The following is a 16809-nucleotide window of genomic DNA, read 5'->3' as shown; positions in this document are numbered from 1 at the left end:
AACTGAGTCGTTAAGTCATCGTTAGTCGTTACATGTAAGTGTTGTTTTAAAACCTTTAAGTTAACGATCTCATTTAATGTAGTTAACCCATTGTTTATTATATCTAATGAGAAGTTAAATTATTACGTTATCATGATATTATGATGTATGAATATCTCTTAATATGATATATACATTAAAATATCGTTACAACGATAATCGTTACATATATGTCACGTTTCGAAATCTTTAAGTTAGTAATCTTGTTTTTACATATGTAGTTCATTGTTAACACACTTAATGACATACTTAATTATAATTTTATCATGTTAAACATAGTGTATTAATATCTTAATATGATTCATATGTATTTAGTAAGGCGTTGTTATAACGATAATCGTTATATATATCGTTTCGAGTTTCTTAACTTAGTTAATCTCAAATTTTTATGTATATAACTCATTGTTAATATACCTAGTGAGATACTTACTTATCATAATATTATGTTAACTATATATATATATATATCCATATATATATCATCATATAGTTTTTAAAAGTTTTAACGTTCGTGAATCGCCGATCAACTCTGGTGGCAATTGTCTATAGGAAACTCATTTCAATTAAACAAGTCTTAACAAGTTTGATTGCTTAACATGTTGGAAACATTCAATCATGCAAAAAAAATAGTTTTCATTTAATATATATAATCATGAAAAAGTTCGGGTCACTACATTAGACCTCCAAATCAATTGGTTGAAGAATTGCGATATATGTCCTTACTTCAAGTTTGTGACAATCCATATGGATTTGTCTTTTGAATTCAAACTACACGAAGATATTCATAAGAGCTTCTGAATTCATGAGATACTCTGACGGAACGTTGGGATATTCTCTCAAATATTTGAATATGAGATTGGATAATGGGTGCTATTCTTCAGAAGATGCTGAAATTGTCAAAGTGCTCATTAAGAGATTTCGAAACCGACTCAACACAAGAAGAAATGTGAGAAGGTATGAGAAACTCAAAGGATTCAAGTCAAGAATTCATTTTAGAGGAACAAAGTTCTTGTAGATTTCTGATTAGGATTACAATGTAAAATTCACATTTAACACTAAGGGGGAGATTGTTATGTTAGGACCCCAAAGTTAGATAGTGTTAACGTGAATAAAGCTTAATTAGAAGGTTCTGTAGAGGAAGGCTATATATAGAACCTAAGTAGTCCTAACTAGATAGCCATTGCATTGTATTGAGTTTAAGAAGCCGTGGAATGTAATTTCGTCTGAATTACTCTCTGTCCGAATCTATTGCTTCCTGTTCGAATCTCATTCTTACTCTTGATTCTTTGTTATTCAATCAAGGTCTAACCAATCACATTTTTAAAAGTCGAAATTACGGATCGTCAACTCTCTACTATTGTCATCTAATCGACGTTCCATTCATTTTTCTTTTGATGTACTCCTCGCGAGATGGAGAATTAAAGCAGTGTCGTTGAAGGCCATAATGCATAAAAGATACATTGATACTGCTCCAATTATACACATTATAGTCGCGATATCAGTTATGAATACTATTGTTTTCGAGAGGATCTAAAGAGCTTTTATTTCGTGTACGATTAAAGTATTGATTTGGTTCAAAAGGCCAACGTTTGTATTACGAAGTGATAAAAGTTATATTTTGATGATTTTATGACATATTGTACAAAATGGTGACTGGAATGTCAAAATGGTGGCTAAAAGGTTAAAACATAGGCTCACCAATTAAAACGGTGGCTAGAATTTCGATTTTTGGCAAGTCTCATGATCATTCAATAAGAAGGGTTTCAATTTTTTCAAATTATGTATGAATATATTTATAAATGGACCTGTAATGATATTAAAAGACGGTGTTTTATCAACAAAAACGATGGATGGATATTTTGGTGCATGATTAGGCTTTCGAAACATGTTACGTAAAACGGCGGCTCAGTTACAGAAACGGCGTTTGATACATTATACACTACCCGAGGGGTTAATCATTGGCTCACGTTGCTGATCCTTAGAACTTTTTTCACTGATTTCACATATCGTCCGATAATTGTGGGAGAGAATGACCCTACTAGACATTGCGATAACCTCCACTATTATTTTTTCACATCTAGTTTTAATATTTTCTAACACTTTGCATATACCAAACAACTTTAACCAAATGTTTAATATTGTAAGATTAACTTGTCCATATTGTAAAGTAAAGCACCACTCTGCACTTCTTTTGTTCTGAATGAACTTGATTTTGAATAACAAAAACTTATTTAATAATTATTCAGAATGAATTATATGAATGAAGTAAAATTATTTTTTAAATATTTTAACAGAACTAAAATTCAATATAGTTGTTTGATTAGTGTTTTTGGGATAATTTAAAGAAAATATTACAGAAGATTTAAATGCTTAATGGTTAAAAGATTATTTAAACTCTAAATGATTTAACACTAACAATCATATGTAATTCAGAGCTAAGAAACAATCGTGGTAAATGTTAAATGATTTAACATTTATCGTTAAATCGGTCAAGTATAAAGTAAACAAACACACTTAATTTACTTAATTTAAAGGTGAATATAAAAGCTAGTGTAGTCGTGTAGATGATAAAATGAAAATGTATAGGAAAAAAAAAAACTAGATGAGAAAATAATTAGTAGCCTTAATTATCCCGCCTTTTAAAAGTAAAACAAAAAGGAAAATAGTAAACAAATTGTTTTAAAACTTTGACTGCAGTAATTAATTAATTTAATTTTAATTAATTAATTAATTTAAGCGCTAAATTGTTAGGGAGTAGCATACTACGACTACCTCTAAATAAACTGACAAAAAATTAAAAAATTGTGCTTCATTAAAGTAAAAATAAAAAATAAAATTGACATTTCCCGCCAAAGACAAGAACAAAAAGAAGAGCTAGCGCTGTGTGTCGATTCAAAATCTGAAGACGAAGAGGAAAATCATTTTGATCGAAGAATGACAAAAACATGGCAAGTCTTTTCCGATGGCCGGAATAATTTCCGGTGGCAGCAATCTTCCGCTTCATCTTCCACACAAAAAGCCCTAATTCAAAACCCTAATTCTCCTTCTCACCATCATCTCCCTTCTGTGTCCGATGTCTTGTTTCAAGGTAACTTCCATTACATTATCTACGCGGATACTTTATTTCTTTATTTATTTAACATGTATACACTTATATTTAAGATATGTAGTTGTAAAATTTAGTACTGGAATGAGGAGAGTTAATACTTGTTTATTTTATTAATTAATAATACAGGATATTCAAAACTATATTCTACTGAGAACCGGAGTGATAACGGTGCGAACGAATTACAGAAACCGGTTGTTGTTCAGCAATCTTCATCAGCCAAAGCTGATGCCTTTTATGTAGATAATTATGCAGGTTTATAAATATTAAATTAAATATTGAGTAATATATTTATCACAACATAAGCAGCTTACTTGTTAGTTTGTCTGTTTATGATCCAAGTAGACTAGTAGAGGGATTACAGTACTTTTTACGGAAAATTTTAAATATGGTAACATGAAAATTCAAATAAGCTAGAAACAGGGAACCAAAGATCATTTGCATCATCAATGATTTGATTTTGAATTCTGTTAAAGAGATAATGTTTACCTTTTACGTTAAAATTTGACATTTACATGTTACCGCTATGTAACAGAATTGATCATTCAGTTCTATAACTGTAACAAATTTGATAATAAATTGAACAAGTCCTATTGTTGTGCAGTATGATCTTTGATTTTCTATTCCATTTTTTTCCCTTTCATTTTTTACGTTTTCTACTGACACTTGTTTTATATTATATAGAAAGAAATATAAACATGAGTACTGAGTAATGTATTGTTATTTGTTTCGAAACAGGTTATTCGAAGCTACAAGATAATTCTAAAGTAGTTGGGACAACAGGCATATTTCAGACTGGATCAGGAAAGCCAGTTGCTATTAAACAGTCCTCCTTGTCAAAAGCACAATCAATGTTTGGAGGCCTAGCTGATGACACTTATACAGCTACAGGTCTATTAACACTTTTAATAAATAAGATTACTGGTTTTATGATCTTGGTATGTTACAATCTGTATCATTTTCATCTGACTTTTTATTCATTTTGGGTTAAGGGTATATTGCCGGTAAATATCTGTCTTGCTAAGTTGCTATGTGCAAGCTAAAAATCATAGTTTGTTAAGTACAAGTCTATCTAACATTGTCTTGAGTCCAAATTTATGAGAGCTTATTAATACCTTGAATTAGTTATATTTTTTGTGGAACAGGATGTGTTAAGGTACATGAGGATAGCAGTAATAAAGCTATGACTTTCTCAAGTTTTCAGAATGGATCGGAAAATTTTGTTATAGAAAAAAAGGGGTCTTTCAGACAGGATGAGGATGCCTCTTCTTTTATGGGTGAGCCTTTATCTATCTATTCCAGTTTCATGGGTCATTCCCCCGTCAGTGATTTCAAATCCTTGCCTTTTAAAAAAATAGGTTGAGCAGTTTGATTTATTTACATGAAGTCAATGTTTTGATAAATTATGAAAGTGAAATAAAAATAACATTTTTCTAGTACCAAATATTTCTACCTCTTCAGATTTTTATAGTACTTTGTTTAATTTTAATCGATTATGTGTCCAAACTAAGTATGCTATGAATACTAAAGCTTTTGCGTGTTCAGCGTCATAGTCATTATATTCCGTAGTGTAATGTTAATTTTTCTTTCAATGAAGTTTGGCATGTCTGTTCTTCCTTGTTTCATTTTATATATATTTGATATTCTTAATTTTACAGATAGGGAAGGTGGATCATTTGACAGAGATCATGGAACCAGTTCTTTGTTCCAAACGGGGTCAGGGAAACCTGTAAACATAGGTTCTGCAGGTCTCATTAAAGCCAGAAATTTGTTAGGACTGGAAGTAAATCTTGATGATGATGATGCTTCCAAAGGCCGACAACAATCAAGTATACGTGCAAAAACCTTCATCTGCCATAAACCTTCTACTGGATTAGGGAAACCAGTTGTTATCAAGCAATCTTCCTTAGCAAAAGCATCAACCTTTGTTGGAGATCAAGATTCAGGTTGATGAATGTTAATATAGTTGGCAATAATATATGATGTATACTAATACGATTTTAAGTGATGTATTATTATTTGTTTTGAAGCATATTATTCAAAGCCAGAAGCTGATTGTAAAGTAGTTGGGGCAACAGGCTTATTTCGGACTGGATCAGGGAAACCAGTTGCTATTAAACAGTCTTCCTTGTCAAGAGCACAATCAATGTTCGGAGGCCAAGACGATGACATTTATGGAGATACAGGTCTATTGAAAGTCTACTTGTTTGACTTTTCAAATAAGATTACTATGGTTTTTATTTTGGGGTGTTACATATAAAAATTTCTCAAATACTAGTTTCTTGATACACCTAGTATTGGTGTTTGGTAGACAAATTAAAGGATATTGCCTATCTAAAACTGTCCCAAGTCCAAGTCCAAATCAAATCAAAATTCATTTGATAAAGATCAATGCTTGTAACAGCTTACTATTTCGTATAGTAATGTTTATTTTGGAACAGGATGTTTGAAGGTGTGCGACGATAGCAATAATAAAGCTGAGACCTCTTTGACTTTTCAATCTGGAGCAACAAATTTGGTCAATGATGCTTTAGGTAATTCTTTACTTATCTCATATGCTTTTAGGCTTGGTGTTGACTTCTATAAGTAACAATTATCATTACTTGTTTTATTAGAAGTCAACATTATGCTAAAACTACTAAAGTGAAGTAACAAATACATTTTGATATTCTACATAGTTAGTTATGCATAATCATCCTTATGTGTTATTATTTTGGTGGGCCTAGAAGGCTGCAATATTTGAGGGAAGGAATTTGTATATGTTTATTTTGTTTGAAATAATTGTGTTAGATTGAGTAATGGCTTATGTCTCAAATTTTCTAACACCCCATGTTATAAAAAGAAGTTAGTCTGTTGTTGGCTAAAGTGAATACATTACACATACTAGACCTTTTGCATGTTCAATGCCACAGTTCCCTGCTTTATTATGCAATTTAACGTTTATTTCTTCTTTTAATGGAGTATGGCATGTATGTTCTTCTTTTGCATTTGAAATGTTATAATTTGTCAATTAGAATCCATTATATTATATTGATATTTTATTTATTTTCACAGATTGGGCAGGAGGATCATGTGGTAGAGATAATGGATCCAGGCCCATGTTCCAAACAGGGTCAACGAATGCTGAAAACAAATGTTCTACAGGTCCTGCCAGATCTTTGTTACGTACTCGTATATGTTTGTTTATGATCCAAGGAGCATCCCCATTGGAGAAAAGCTTTTAACGACTTTGGTTGCCACCCTATACCTAACTAACCTTGTTTTCATATCAAATACTTTAAGTGCTTCTCCGGAGAAAACTTTAAAAGTTGGTTGTGTTTTTTTTTTTTTTTTTTTTTTTTTAATCAAAGCTAACACACAGCAAAAGAAAAATGTCATGGGCAAAGACTTAAGTTTTCTAATGTCATTCACTAAAAAGCTTTTTGTTTCTGGTGGACTTAACTTTTCATGATTTTTTAGTTCAAAATATTTACTGGGGACGCTCTAAGGCTATTTTACATAATATGAATTTCAATATCAAGTTATTTTAATAGTAGTTGGTGGGACAACAGGCATGTTTCAGACTGGGTCAGGAAAACCAGTTGCTATTAAACAGTCGTCCTTGTCAAAAGCACAGTCAATGTTCGGAGGCCAAGACGATGATGCTTTAAAAGATACAGGTCTCTTAAAAGTTTACTTATGCAACTTTTTTTTTAACGGAAAATTTTATAAAAACACATTAGCAAGGAGCTAGCAGAACAACCAAAAACGAATAATTATAAAGGATCTACTGAAATAATATTTCGAAAGACCTTGGCCCATATAGGTTATGTTCAGCTACTCAGTCTTCTAGTGTTTTGATCTCGTGCAATGTGTACCATATTTGATATATCTTGCTATGTACAAGTTAATATTTGGTTAGTATTAGTCAACTACTAGTTTATATCATTTCTTCAATGTTTCTCTTATTTAACATTTTAAAATCTTATATGAATATGAATTTGACTTTCGCAATCCTTCATACTAATTTTGTATTTTTACAGAGTGGGCAGGAGGAGGAGGAGCATTTGGAAGAGATGATGGAACCACTTCCATGTTTCAAACAGGATCTGGGAAAGCTGTAAACATAGGCTCTACAGGTCTCATTAAAGCCAGAACTTTGTTAGGACTCGAACAAGAAAATTTCGATGATGCTTCAAAACATTCAAAAAAACATGCAAATGGTGCTGAAACCTTCACCTGTCAAGAGGCTACACCTGTTCCGAATTCACTATTATTAAAACATGCAAATGGTTCTGTGCGTTGTGCTTCTTCTTCTAGACCACCACCCTTGAAGTTTCAGACAGCTGGCGGAAGATCTGTTAAAGTTTCGGCCGATGCATTGAAACGAGCAATGAGCCTTTTAGGAGATCCTGATTTGGGGGATTTTTTAAAACAAGGGGATGCAGATGCAGATGCAGATGCAGATGCAGATGCAGATGCAGATGCATTATCATCATCATACAATAACAACATGTTCAACAAATATAGTAGTGATGCTAATGCACGTTCCGGTATATCAAAAACAATGTTACAAATGTCTTGTAATCACTTCGTATCTCCATTAAGATCATCGTTACCTGATAAGAAGAATGCGGTCAGATTAGGAAAGAATTTGATCAAAGAATTCGACGCGGCGGAACATGATACTGATATGCCGTGTTCATCGGCGGCTTTAACACAAAATGCACTTGTGGGAGTAATAAGACGAGACACGTTTAAGAATAATGGTCGAACTGTAGGTGTTTCCTCTGTGCGAAAGTCTTTGAGTTCTCCATTGGTTGATATTTCAAATACTGTTGGGGGGTTGAACAACAACATACGAGGAGTTGCAGGAGAAAAAAGGAAACTACCAAACAAAAAATTTACAACTCCGTTTAAGAAGCCCAGGATGTCCAATTTTATATCTCCATCGAACACAAAGTCTACACTAGTTTCTAATGGTACTTCTGAATTCAGATATGTATCATCATCATCATTATTATTATTATTTTATGATGATTTTGTTATATGAAGCATTTATTTATTATTTGTATTATTAGAAACAATGGTCGAAGTTCCAGAAAGGATATGTAGCAAAAGAAGCGTTTCCACTCGATATCCATTTCAGCATCATCGTATGTACATCGGGGAGTACCTTGGAGAGCCGCCATACTTACATAACATGGTCAGTAGACCATAATCACACCCTTATTTTTGACATATGCTTTTTATTACTCTTGACACACCAGATTGTGATGCATATACACTGTCAACAGTTTGAGAACTCGCCTGAATGGCTAAGAAAGATAAACTCACAGAATGCGGACAAGTATATGTTTGAGGATGAATTTGGTGTAAAAAGTATTGGTCTGGACTTTTTCTTTTACATGTTGGGCCAATCAGGATGCTCATTTATTTCAAAAGAGTAAGTACTTGTCCTAACTCGTACTACTATCTTCCACAATGAGTTTTTAAGTTCCTACATATCTTAATGGTTATTGTCGCTGGTTACATCCCCTCTCTCTCTCTCTCTCTCTCTCTCTCTCTCTCTCTCTCTCTCTCTCTCTCTTTGTGGCCAACTGATTCCTGTCACTCTTTAACTTTAGGCTCTTTCTTTTTTCAATTGTAGTTGCTATAAATGTGAGGTTTGGATACTTGAATTTAGGTAGTAAAAAGGATAAAGTATATCTATTTGCAGATGTACAACATGAATTGAGTTAAATCCAAAGGGAAATAATTATGTAGGCAGATAAACCACGCATCTCATATACTGCAGTACATTGCAGATGTTCAACATCTCTTGGTTAAATTCCAAAAGGAAATGAATTATTTACTTATTTGAACAACTGGTCTTATATTCTGCAATACATTGCGCATGCAACTTGTGTTGGTGATTAACTCTTTTCGTAAATATAGTTGCTTTTATTTCTGGAAAACAGAGGATTTTATCCATCAATGCATCTGATTCTATTTACCTATTGTATAACTGTAATGAAGACTGTACAGTTTCTGTTTTCTAACTGTAGGTGGACGGCAAATCACTACAGATGGATCGTCTGGAAACTAGCATGCTATGAGAGATCCTATCCTGGTAGGTTTTATGGCAAACTTTTGACTGTTGACAATGTACTCGAGGAGCTGAAATACAGGTACTTTTAATTATCTCTGATTACCTATTGTTTTAAAAAAAAAAACCCTATTAACTTTAACACAAATATATAATATATTGCGCATACGTGTTTCATATGGATTACATAATTGATGATTTTTGCTATTGCCTATAATATAATATATCCCTTTTTTCAATTATAGATATGAGAGAGAAGTCAACTGTGGTCACAAATCAGCTCTGAAAAGAATTTTAGAGGGAGATGTTCCCCCTTCATCCCCTTTAATACTTTGCATAGCATCTATACATCTGAAGCGTGTTGCTGAATCACATAATTCTACAGTTACTAGCATAGAATTAACAGATGGATGGTAAGTGAAATTAACATTGTAAATTTGGACCCGTTCTCGCATTATATGTTTATTATTATTTTTTTAATGTCTTTTAGGTACCCAGTGAAAGGTCAAATGGATGAATTACTTGTAAAACAAGTTGTTGCGAAAAAGTTGTTTGTGGGACAAAAAATCAGGGTACTAAAATCACTCTTATTTTTTTATGTTCAGTCACACTTGTCTTTTATGCTCTCTTATTGCTAACTATCAATCATCCTATTAAGATCTGGGGAGCTCGTTTATGCAATTGGAATGCACCTGTTTCACCCCTTGAGGTAAATTCTAAGCTAATGTTTGAAGTTAACCCTGAGATTGCAAAAATTTCTACTCGGGGAGTACTCATTCGGGACTTCTTAGGGAGACTCGGCAACTCGGGCAGTACTCGGATGGATGTTGACCAAGTTTGACTTTGACCAATTTTGACCAAGTTTAGACCGATTTTCTGAGTATTCCTGAATTTTAACCGAGTTTTGTCCAAATTTCCGAGTAATTTCAAGTTTTGGCCGAGTTTGACCGAGTTCGCTCGCCGAGTACTCCCCGAGTTGCAAAAACCGAGTACTCGCCGAGTAATTTTGAGTTCTGCAACACTGAGTTAACTAGTTGTTAATAGTTTATTTACACCAATATTGTTTTCATTAAAATATTTCAATTTCAACTAGGCATCAAGAGAGATTAGCTTATGCTTGCACATCAATGGGACATATAGAGCTCATTGGGCTGACCGTTTGGGATTCTGTAAGACTTAATCACATATGAATGCTTTATATTGTATATGTGCTTAAATAAATAAATGGGCAGTTGAGTTTCAGAATATTTTGTGTTTCTGTTTTAGGTAAAAGTGGGTGTCCTCCATTAGCCTTTAAGTGCATTAAAGGATTTGGTGGTGTAGTTCCCAGAACATTGGTTGGAGTCAATCGCGTGTATCCTGTTCTCTATAGGGAAAAGTACGCTGCTGATTTGTATATATAATATAATATACTCTACAATTTACTATTTTATTCACTGTGCTGACTTTTGTTGCTTTTTCACTTATATATAGGTTAAGTAATGGGTCGTTCGTTGTAAGATCAGAGAGGATGGAGAGCAAAGTGATGCAATTGTATGAGCAGAGGTAAATTAGTAGTTACATTGAATGCATTTCTTAATGAATGATTGCATCTCTAGTATGAACCAACTCTCTGTTAACCAATGTTTATTTTTTTTTTGAGTGTGTAGACGTTCAAACATTGTGGAGAGTGTTATGTCGGAGTTTCAGTGGGGAGTTGGAAGAAGTTATCAAGTTGAGAGTGGTCAAAATAATACTGATGACGATGATGAAGAAGGGTTGGAAAAACTATTCAAGCAAATAGAACAATCTGATGAACCAGAACTTATAATGGTTGATATGACTAAACAACAACTTGTTGCATTTGCTGCTTATCAAAAAAGAGTTGAGGTAACTACTCTTTCAGTTTTCGAGTACTCTTTGGAATTCAGTCAATAGTCGTTCAAATGAAACTTGGTCAACACTCCCTGAGATTTCTTCGAGTAGTCTCTAAAAAGTCCGGACCGAGTACTTGTCGAGTAGCGATTTTTGCAATCTTGTTGGTCTGGTTATAAATGAGTGAGTGTGAGTGTGTAACAATGATAGTTGTGGGGTTGTAGGCAAGTAGGCAGTCAGAGATGCAAAAATCAATTGAAAAGGCATTGGAGGAAGCTGGAGTAAGTAGAAGGCAAGTCGACACGTTAATGCGGGTGCGAGTTGTTGGTTTGACTAGTTTTACTCAGACGAGCTGCTCTTCACGCCAGGGTTTGGTAACAATTTGGAACCCTACTCAGAAACAGGTAAATCTTGTTGCATGTTTTTATGTTTCAACTGGAGGTGTAAAATGTTGGGTTGGGCTACTTGTTTTAAAAGGATATATTAATTTATAGTTTGGTACATGTGGCATTGACACACAAACACTTTTATTCAACATTGGAACCTTTTTATTTATTTTTTAATTTTTTAATAAAACTGGATTAGAAAATTTAGTTACTTTATTGACAATCTATCTAAATATTATTATGTTACTTGCTTTTGAGGGTAGCTGGAAGTTTCATCTGTATATTTACTTGGGTTGTTGTTGTTGTTGCAGCAATCAGATTTGGTTGAGGGGCAAGCATATGTTGTTGCGGGTCTTACACCAAATGCCTCAGAGTCACATACTATATTTATGCATGATAGAGGATCTACGTCCAGATGGGACCCATTATCTTTTTCCACCCTCAGACACTACCAGTAAGTCCCTTCCCTTTTCGTCTACTTTCACTTGCATTGAGGGCTAATGGGTTGTGTTGGGTTGAATGATTGTTCTTCGGCTTGATATATTTGAACAATTTTGTTACAACAGGCCATTCTTTGATCCTCGAAAATCAGTACCGATAGTAAAAATGGGTGAAGTTCCTCTCTTCAGGTATTTATCGTGAAATACCTATATATATATATATATATATATATATATATATATATATATATATATATATATATATATATATATATATATATATATATATATATATATATATATATATATATATATATATATATATATTATATGTATCGTGTGATCTCCTTAAATGAATTTGCATGTAACGATGATGATTGAATATTATTTAATGGGTGTTTCAGTGAATTTGATGTTGCTGCATTTGTTATATATGTGGGTGAAGTGCAAAAATCAGGTCATCAGAAGATGCAATGGATTTTTTTGGCAGACGGCAGTCGTAATTCTAGTGTGTCAGATGATGATTTGCTTGCCATCAAATTCCGATCATCACCAGTAGACTCTGATTCAGTTGTTTCACTCAATAACAAACTTGTGGGATCAACGGTATGTATGTCTTATTATTTATGAGTAGTGCAGTGCATCAAGGGTATATATGTAACGTTCAACCCTTAACTGAATATCGAGGACTTCATTTATTAGGTACTTAATATATCTATGTACTTTGCAGGTCGGGTTTTGTAATCTGATCAAATGTGCTAAGGACGAAGGTCGTAATATATGGGTGGCTGAAGCAAATGAAAGCTCTACATACACACTAACTTATGATGCTGCTCATTCCAAACACTTCAAATATGCTGCTGCTTGTGCTGATCGATGGGCAAAAGCTTCTACCCATGTAACTATTTTTTTTAATAATAAACTTGTATGACAAACAGATTAGTAACTCCATTCTTCTTGCACTTATATTTCCAATTTCAGATGATTGAGAAGCTTAAGAGAAAAGTTTCATCTGTTGTTGCTACCTAGGTATATTACTCTACTCTTTTTCTCTGCTTTTTCTTGCTTCCAAACGCACAACCGTGCAAAATGGGGGGTCAAAACAAGTATCTTTCTATTAAATGCTTTATTAAACATGATTCTAATCTAAAATGTATCTAAGTTCAATGACAACAGATATTTTGTTGATTAAATGATTTAGGATGTCTTATACATTCAAATACACTTTGGGTGAGAATGTCAACTTGTATTGTAAAAACTATTTAGAGTCAAATACACTTTGGGTCAAAACAAGCATTTAATAGGATGTATAACCCAAATCAACTTGTATACACAAAAACGGGTCAGAATGTCACTATTCATTTGGCCTTTTTTTAATGCGTCTCATTTGTTTAGTTCCAAGGTAAAAAATGATAGATATATGGAAATGATGATAAAAAGCACTAGTCTAGTACATAAGCTGTTGCTGCTTTCATTAACATAACCTTTTCTCATGATGTAGTCGTATAGGCAGAGCTAAGAGGAGGGTACTTGAAGACTCGGTAGGATGATGATAAATGGTCTTTTGTATATTTTTGTTGCTGCTATGAATGAATGAATGGTTGAAGATGTTTCAGACAGCCAACTTTTTGTGCCTTTATGCTTACAGCTTACTGAACTTTGTAAATGAACTGGGGGGGCATAAGCTGATGCAAACAAACAGGCTAGGCTCTTTAGATCATTATTAAGCTAGTATTATTTTGGTAAAATATTTAACAACTAGTGATGTAGATAACAATGAAAAAGTTTATCATCTCTTTACTATGGGTTCAAACATTTCAGTGCAAATGAAAGCAGAACTCCACTTTATTTTTATTACTATTGCAGCAATAGTCATTGTACATCCTCCTAACTGGCTTGGTGGAAACTTGTATATCTTTGACTAAAAGAAACAACTTAGATGGCAGCATAACAAATTGTTTGGATTTTGTAGGTTATAATCTTAAGCAGTTTGTGTTTATTCTGATAATGGTGGCAAATTTTAAATTACAGTATATAGTTATTTAAGAAGTTGCAGTCATTCGAACCATACAAATTAGTGTTAAATAACAATCTCAATGTAAAAGTTGAGTTAGTATTGTAAAAACTATTTAGAGTCAAATTGTTATCGTTATATGATTTAAAATCATAGCTTATTATGATTTAAATTAGGCAAGTTTAATCAAAATATGTATACTACTAAAATCTTCGTGAGATTTAGTAACTTGCCCATCTTAAAATTCGATTTTAAGATGGAAGTTTGTACATATAGTGAATTTTAAGATGGAAGTTAGTACATATGGTGAGTGAATTACTCACGTAGTCACACGTACACAGGGGCGAAACTACTTGGGGGCAAAGGGGGGCGCCCGCTCATAGTGAATTATTTTTCAGTGTAAAAATTTTGGGTTTTTGTTTTTTTTTTTTTTTTTGCCTCAAAACTTTCAAATTTTGCCCAAAAACCTTCACCTTTTGCCTAAAAACCTTCACAATTTGCCTAAAAACCTCAATTTTTTGTTTCAAAACCTCCATATTTTGTCCAAAAAAATTGTTACGGTTTTAATTTTTTTTACCCCTGGTAAAAAAATCAAAATCCTAGTTCCGCCACTTTACGTACATGTAGGATATCATCCTAGAGTACGCATTATGAAGAGGCCCATATTCACCATAGTACGTGAGCAAACAGAATAATATCACATCGAACTGTTCTCACATGAATTTAGAAAAAGAAATATAATAAAGAACCAAAATGTTCAATAAATAGAATGAAAACAACAAATAGTCCATTGGCTAGCATCTTTAGTGTATTGAGATGGGGCGGGGAGGTCTCAAGTTTGAGTTCATTCTTTAAAAATATTCGTGAGATTTATTTTCTGAAAGTCGGATTGTCCCGGGAGGTTTTACCGACCCGTATTCAGTTACCAGGTCCGACCCGCATGCCCCTTAGGATGGTTTAAGGTTCGGATCCATGTAATGTGGTTCGGGTTTGTAGGATTAATGTGTACGGTACAACAGATAACTATATGGCTAAATTCATTTGAGCCTTTGGGGTCACACATATATACACTTAGACGTCAAATAAAATATATATATGATGTATATATATTACTCATGTAACGAAACTAGTTAAAATACTCCGTTATGAATTAATAAATATTTAAATGAATATTTAAATATTTAAATTAAGTTAATTAATTAATTGCTTAATTAATTAATTAACAAAATGTAAATTTTATTTAATTATGCTTGCTGGCTACGTTCAATTGAATAAATGGATTTGGAAACCAAATAACTTGTACGCGTCTTTTCTCTTTTGCCGTATAAAGAGTCGGTTAATACTTAATATATATATATATATATATATATATATATATATATATATATATATATATATATATATATATATATATATATATATATATATATATTCTTTTGGTCTAAAAAGGGATACGCATAAAAGCCCACAAGCAAATAAAATTCATATTTTCCAATCGTTGTTATCGAGGAATACCAAAACCAGCGAATCAATTTTTGGGTTCTTTTCGAAGTTATACGGAGTATTATTTTGTGTTATAAATATAACTTGATTATATTGATAAGTTTCTTGGGTTTGGACTAGCATCCATTGACGTTGTTGAAAGTGTAGTGGACTATTCAAAGAGACGGTCATACCCTTTGATCGTAGGTTTTTCTCCGTTCATCAGTTTCTTCAAGAAAGGTATACCGTTTACTCCTCTTTTATTTTTATATTCATGACAATTATTATGGTGTAACTGGATCTTTGGGGGATAGATTAATCGTGTGCATGTTTCATTAAATAATTTACTATTTAATAATTTAAATATTTCGTAAAATAATAAAAGATTATTATTTTAATTATCCGCTGCGTTAATATGAATTGTTAAAAGTACACACGATTATCCTTCAGTGGTATCAGAGCCGCTTTTACATCGTCTTAATTGTCGCGTGATTTTCTTAGATCTAGCTTTGTGGTGAATTGGTAAAAGTCAAAACCCTTATGGTTTTAAAAGTCAACTTTGTTGATTACCTCATGACGCACAAATAAGATCTAAAGAAATTCACTACTTAAATTTTGAATTTAGAAAATTATAGCTTGGATAATTGTTGGTTATTTAATATTTATTTTATTCCATGGTTATACACATGCATTGTAACCATGGACAAGCCATATATAGGTTTAATAATGTTGTTATTAAATTGTGATTGCTTACATAGCCCATAATGCCCCGACCAATGTGTGATTGTTGGTTACGGTAATTTTATGCCATGTTGTTTTTGATTTAATTGGAGGCCATAGAAGCCAAAGTTATATTTTGTTTATTTTCAATTTCATAGTATTGTATTTAGGTTTATTTCAATTTGTAAATGTACTAGACTAGTTGTATTTTCAATTTTGAATAAATGTAATTAGATGAAGATTGAAGATAAAGATGCAACTTGGAGCTTGACTTAGAAGATGGCGAACATGTCAAGTTAACAACGATGGCTTTCGGCAAGTTTTCACTTGGATCTTGAATCAAGTGGGAGCTATGGTTTGTCCTTAGTTTGACCTCTTGATCCCATGACGGCTCATGGGATCAAGCATAGGATATTTTGGGCTAGGCTATGTATGTGTGCGATGCATGGTTGTGTTTTATTTATTGCATTTTATATTTAATTGCTGATTATAATATATGCAAATTGTTTTTGATGAAAACATCAAATAAAATCGGTAATGAGTTTCAAAGATTAAAATTGATGATTTTAAAAATGTTAAACTCTAACGAGTTTAAAGTTAAATGTTTTTTGAAACTCAAATAATATATATATGGGTGACATCTTTTAAAATTATTTTAAAACGATACACATTTGTGTATTTGTTAAATTTTATATATAAAA

General features: G+C 32.6%; 1 protein-coding gene across 1 annotated transcript; it reads left to right on the top strand.

Annotated features, from left to right (window-relative positions):
* Window positions 1-2973: 2973 nt before the first annotated feature.
* On the top strand, window positions 2974-13693 carry LOC139875484 (protein BREAST CANCER SUSCEPTIBILITY 2 homolog B-like). Its single transcript, XM_071862821.1, has 29 exons — window positions 2974-3127; window positions 3275-3400; window positions 3884-4036; window positions 4138-4149; window positions 4291-4422; window positions 4804-5091; window positions 5176-5331; window positions 5587-5679; window positions 6200-6289; window positions 6496-6576; window positions 6667-6804; window positions 7168-8106; window positions 8206-8330; window positions 8422-8570; window positions 9172-9294; window positions 9458-9625; window positions 9703-9784; window positions 9871-9921; window positions 10306-10381; window positions 10479-10590; window positions 10686-10757; window positions 10862-11081; window positions 11291-11470; window positions 11764-11906; window positions 12019-12081; window positions 12297-12498; window positions 12623-12790; window positions 12874-12921; window positions 13394-13693. Exons 1-28 carry the CDS (start codon window positions 2974-2976, stop codon window positions 12919-12921), a joined length of 4344 nt encoding a protein of 1447 aa, XP_071718922.1. The 3' UTR covers window positions 13394-13693.
* The last annotated feature ends 3116 nt before the right edge of the window (window positions 13694-16809 follow it).

Source organism: Rutidosis leptorrhynchoides, chromosome 11 (assembly GCF_046630445.1).
Source record: "Rutidosis leptorrhynchoides isolate AG116_Rl617_1_P2 chromosome 11, CSIRO_AGI_Rlap_v1, whole genome shotgun sequence".
NCBI lineage: Eukaryota > Viridiplantae > Streptophyta > Magnoliopsida > Asterales > Asteraceae > Rutidosis > Rutidosis leptorrhynchoides.
The sequence above is the reverse complement of the archived record's forward strand: the minus strand, read 5'-3'. Positions and strand labels throughout refer to the sequence as shown.

Coding starts and splice junctions, on each gene's coding strand:
- LOC139875484 (XM_071862821.1), top strand. CDS start 2,974: ATGACAAAAACATGGCAAGTCTTTTCCGATGGCCGGAATAATTTCCGG. Junction 3,128..3,274: donor GTCCGATGTCTTGTTTCAAG/GTAACTTCCATT, acceptor TTAATAATACAG/GATATTCAAAACTATATTCT. Junction 6,577..6,666: donor TAAAAAGCTTTTTGTTTCTG/GTGGACTTAACT, acceptor TTCAATATCAAG/TTATTTTAATAGTAGTTGGT.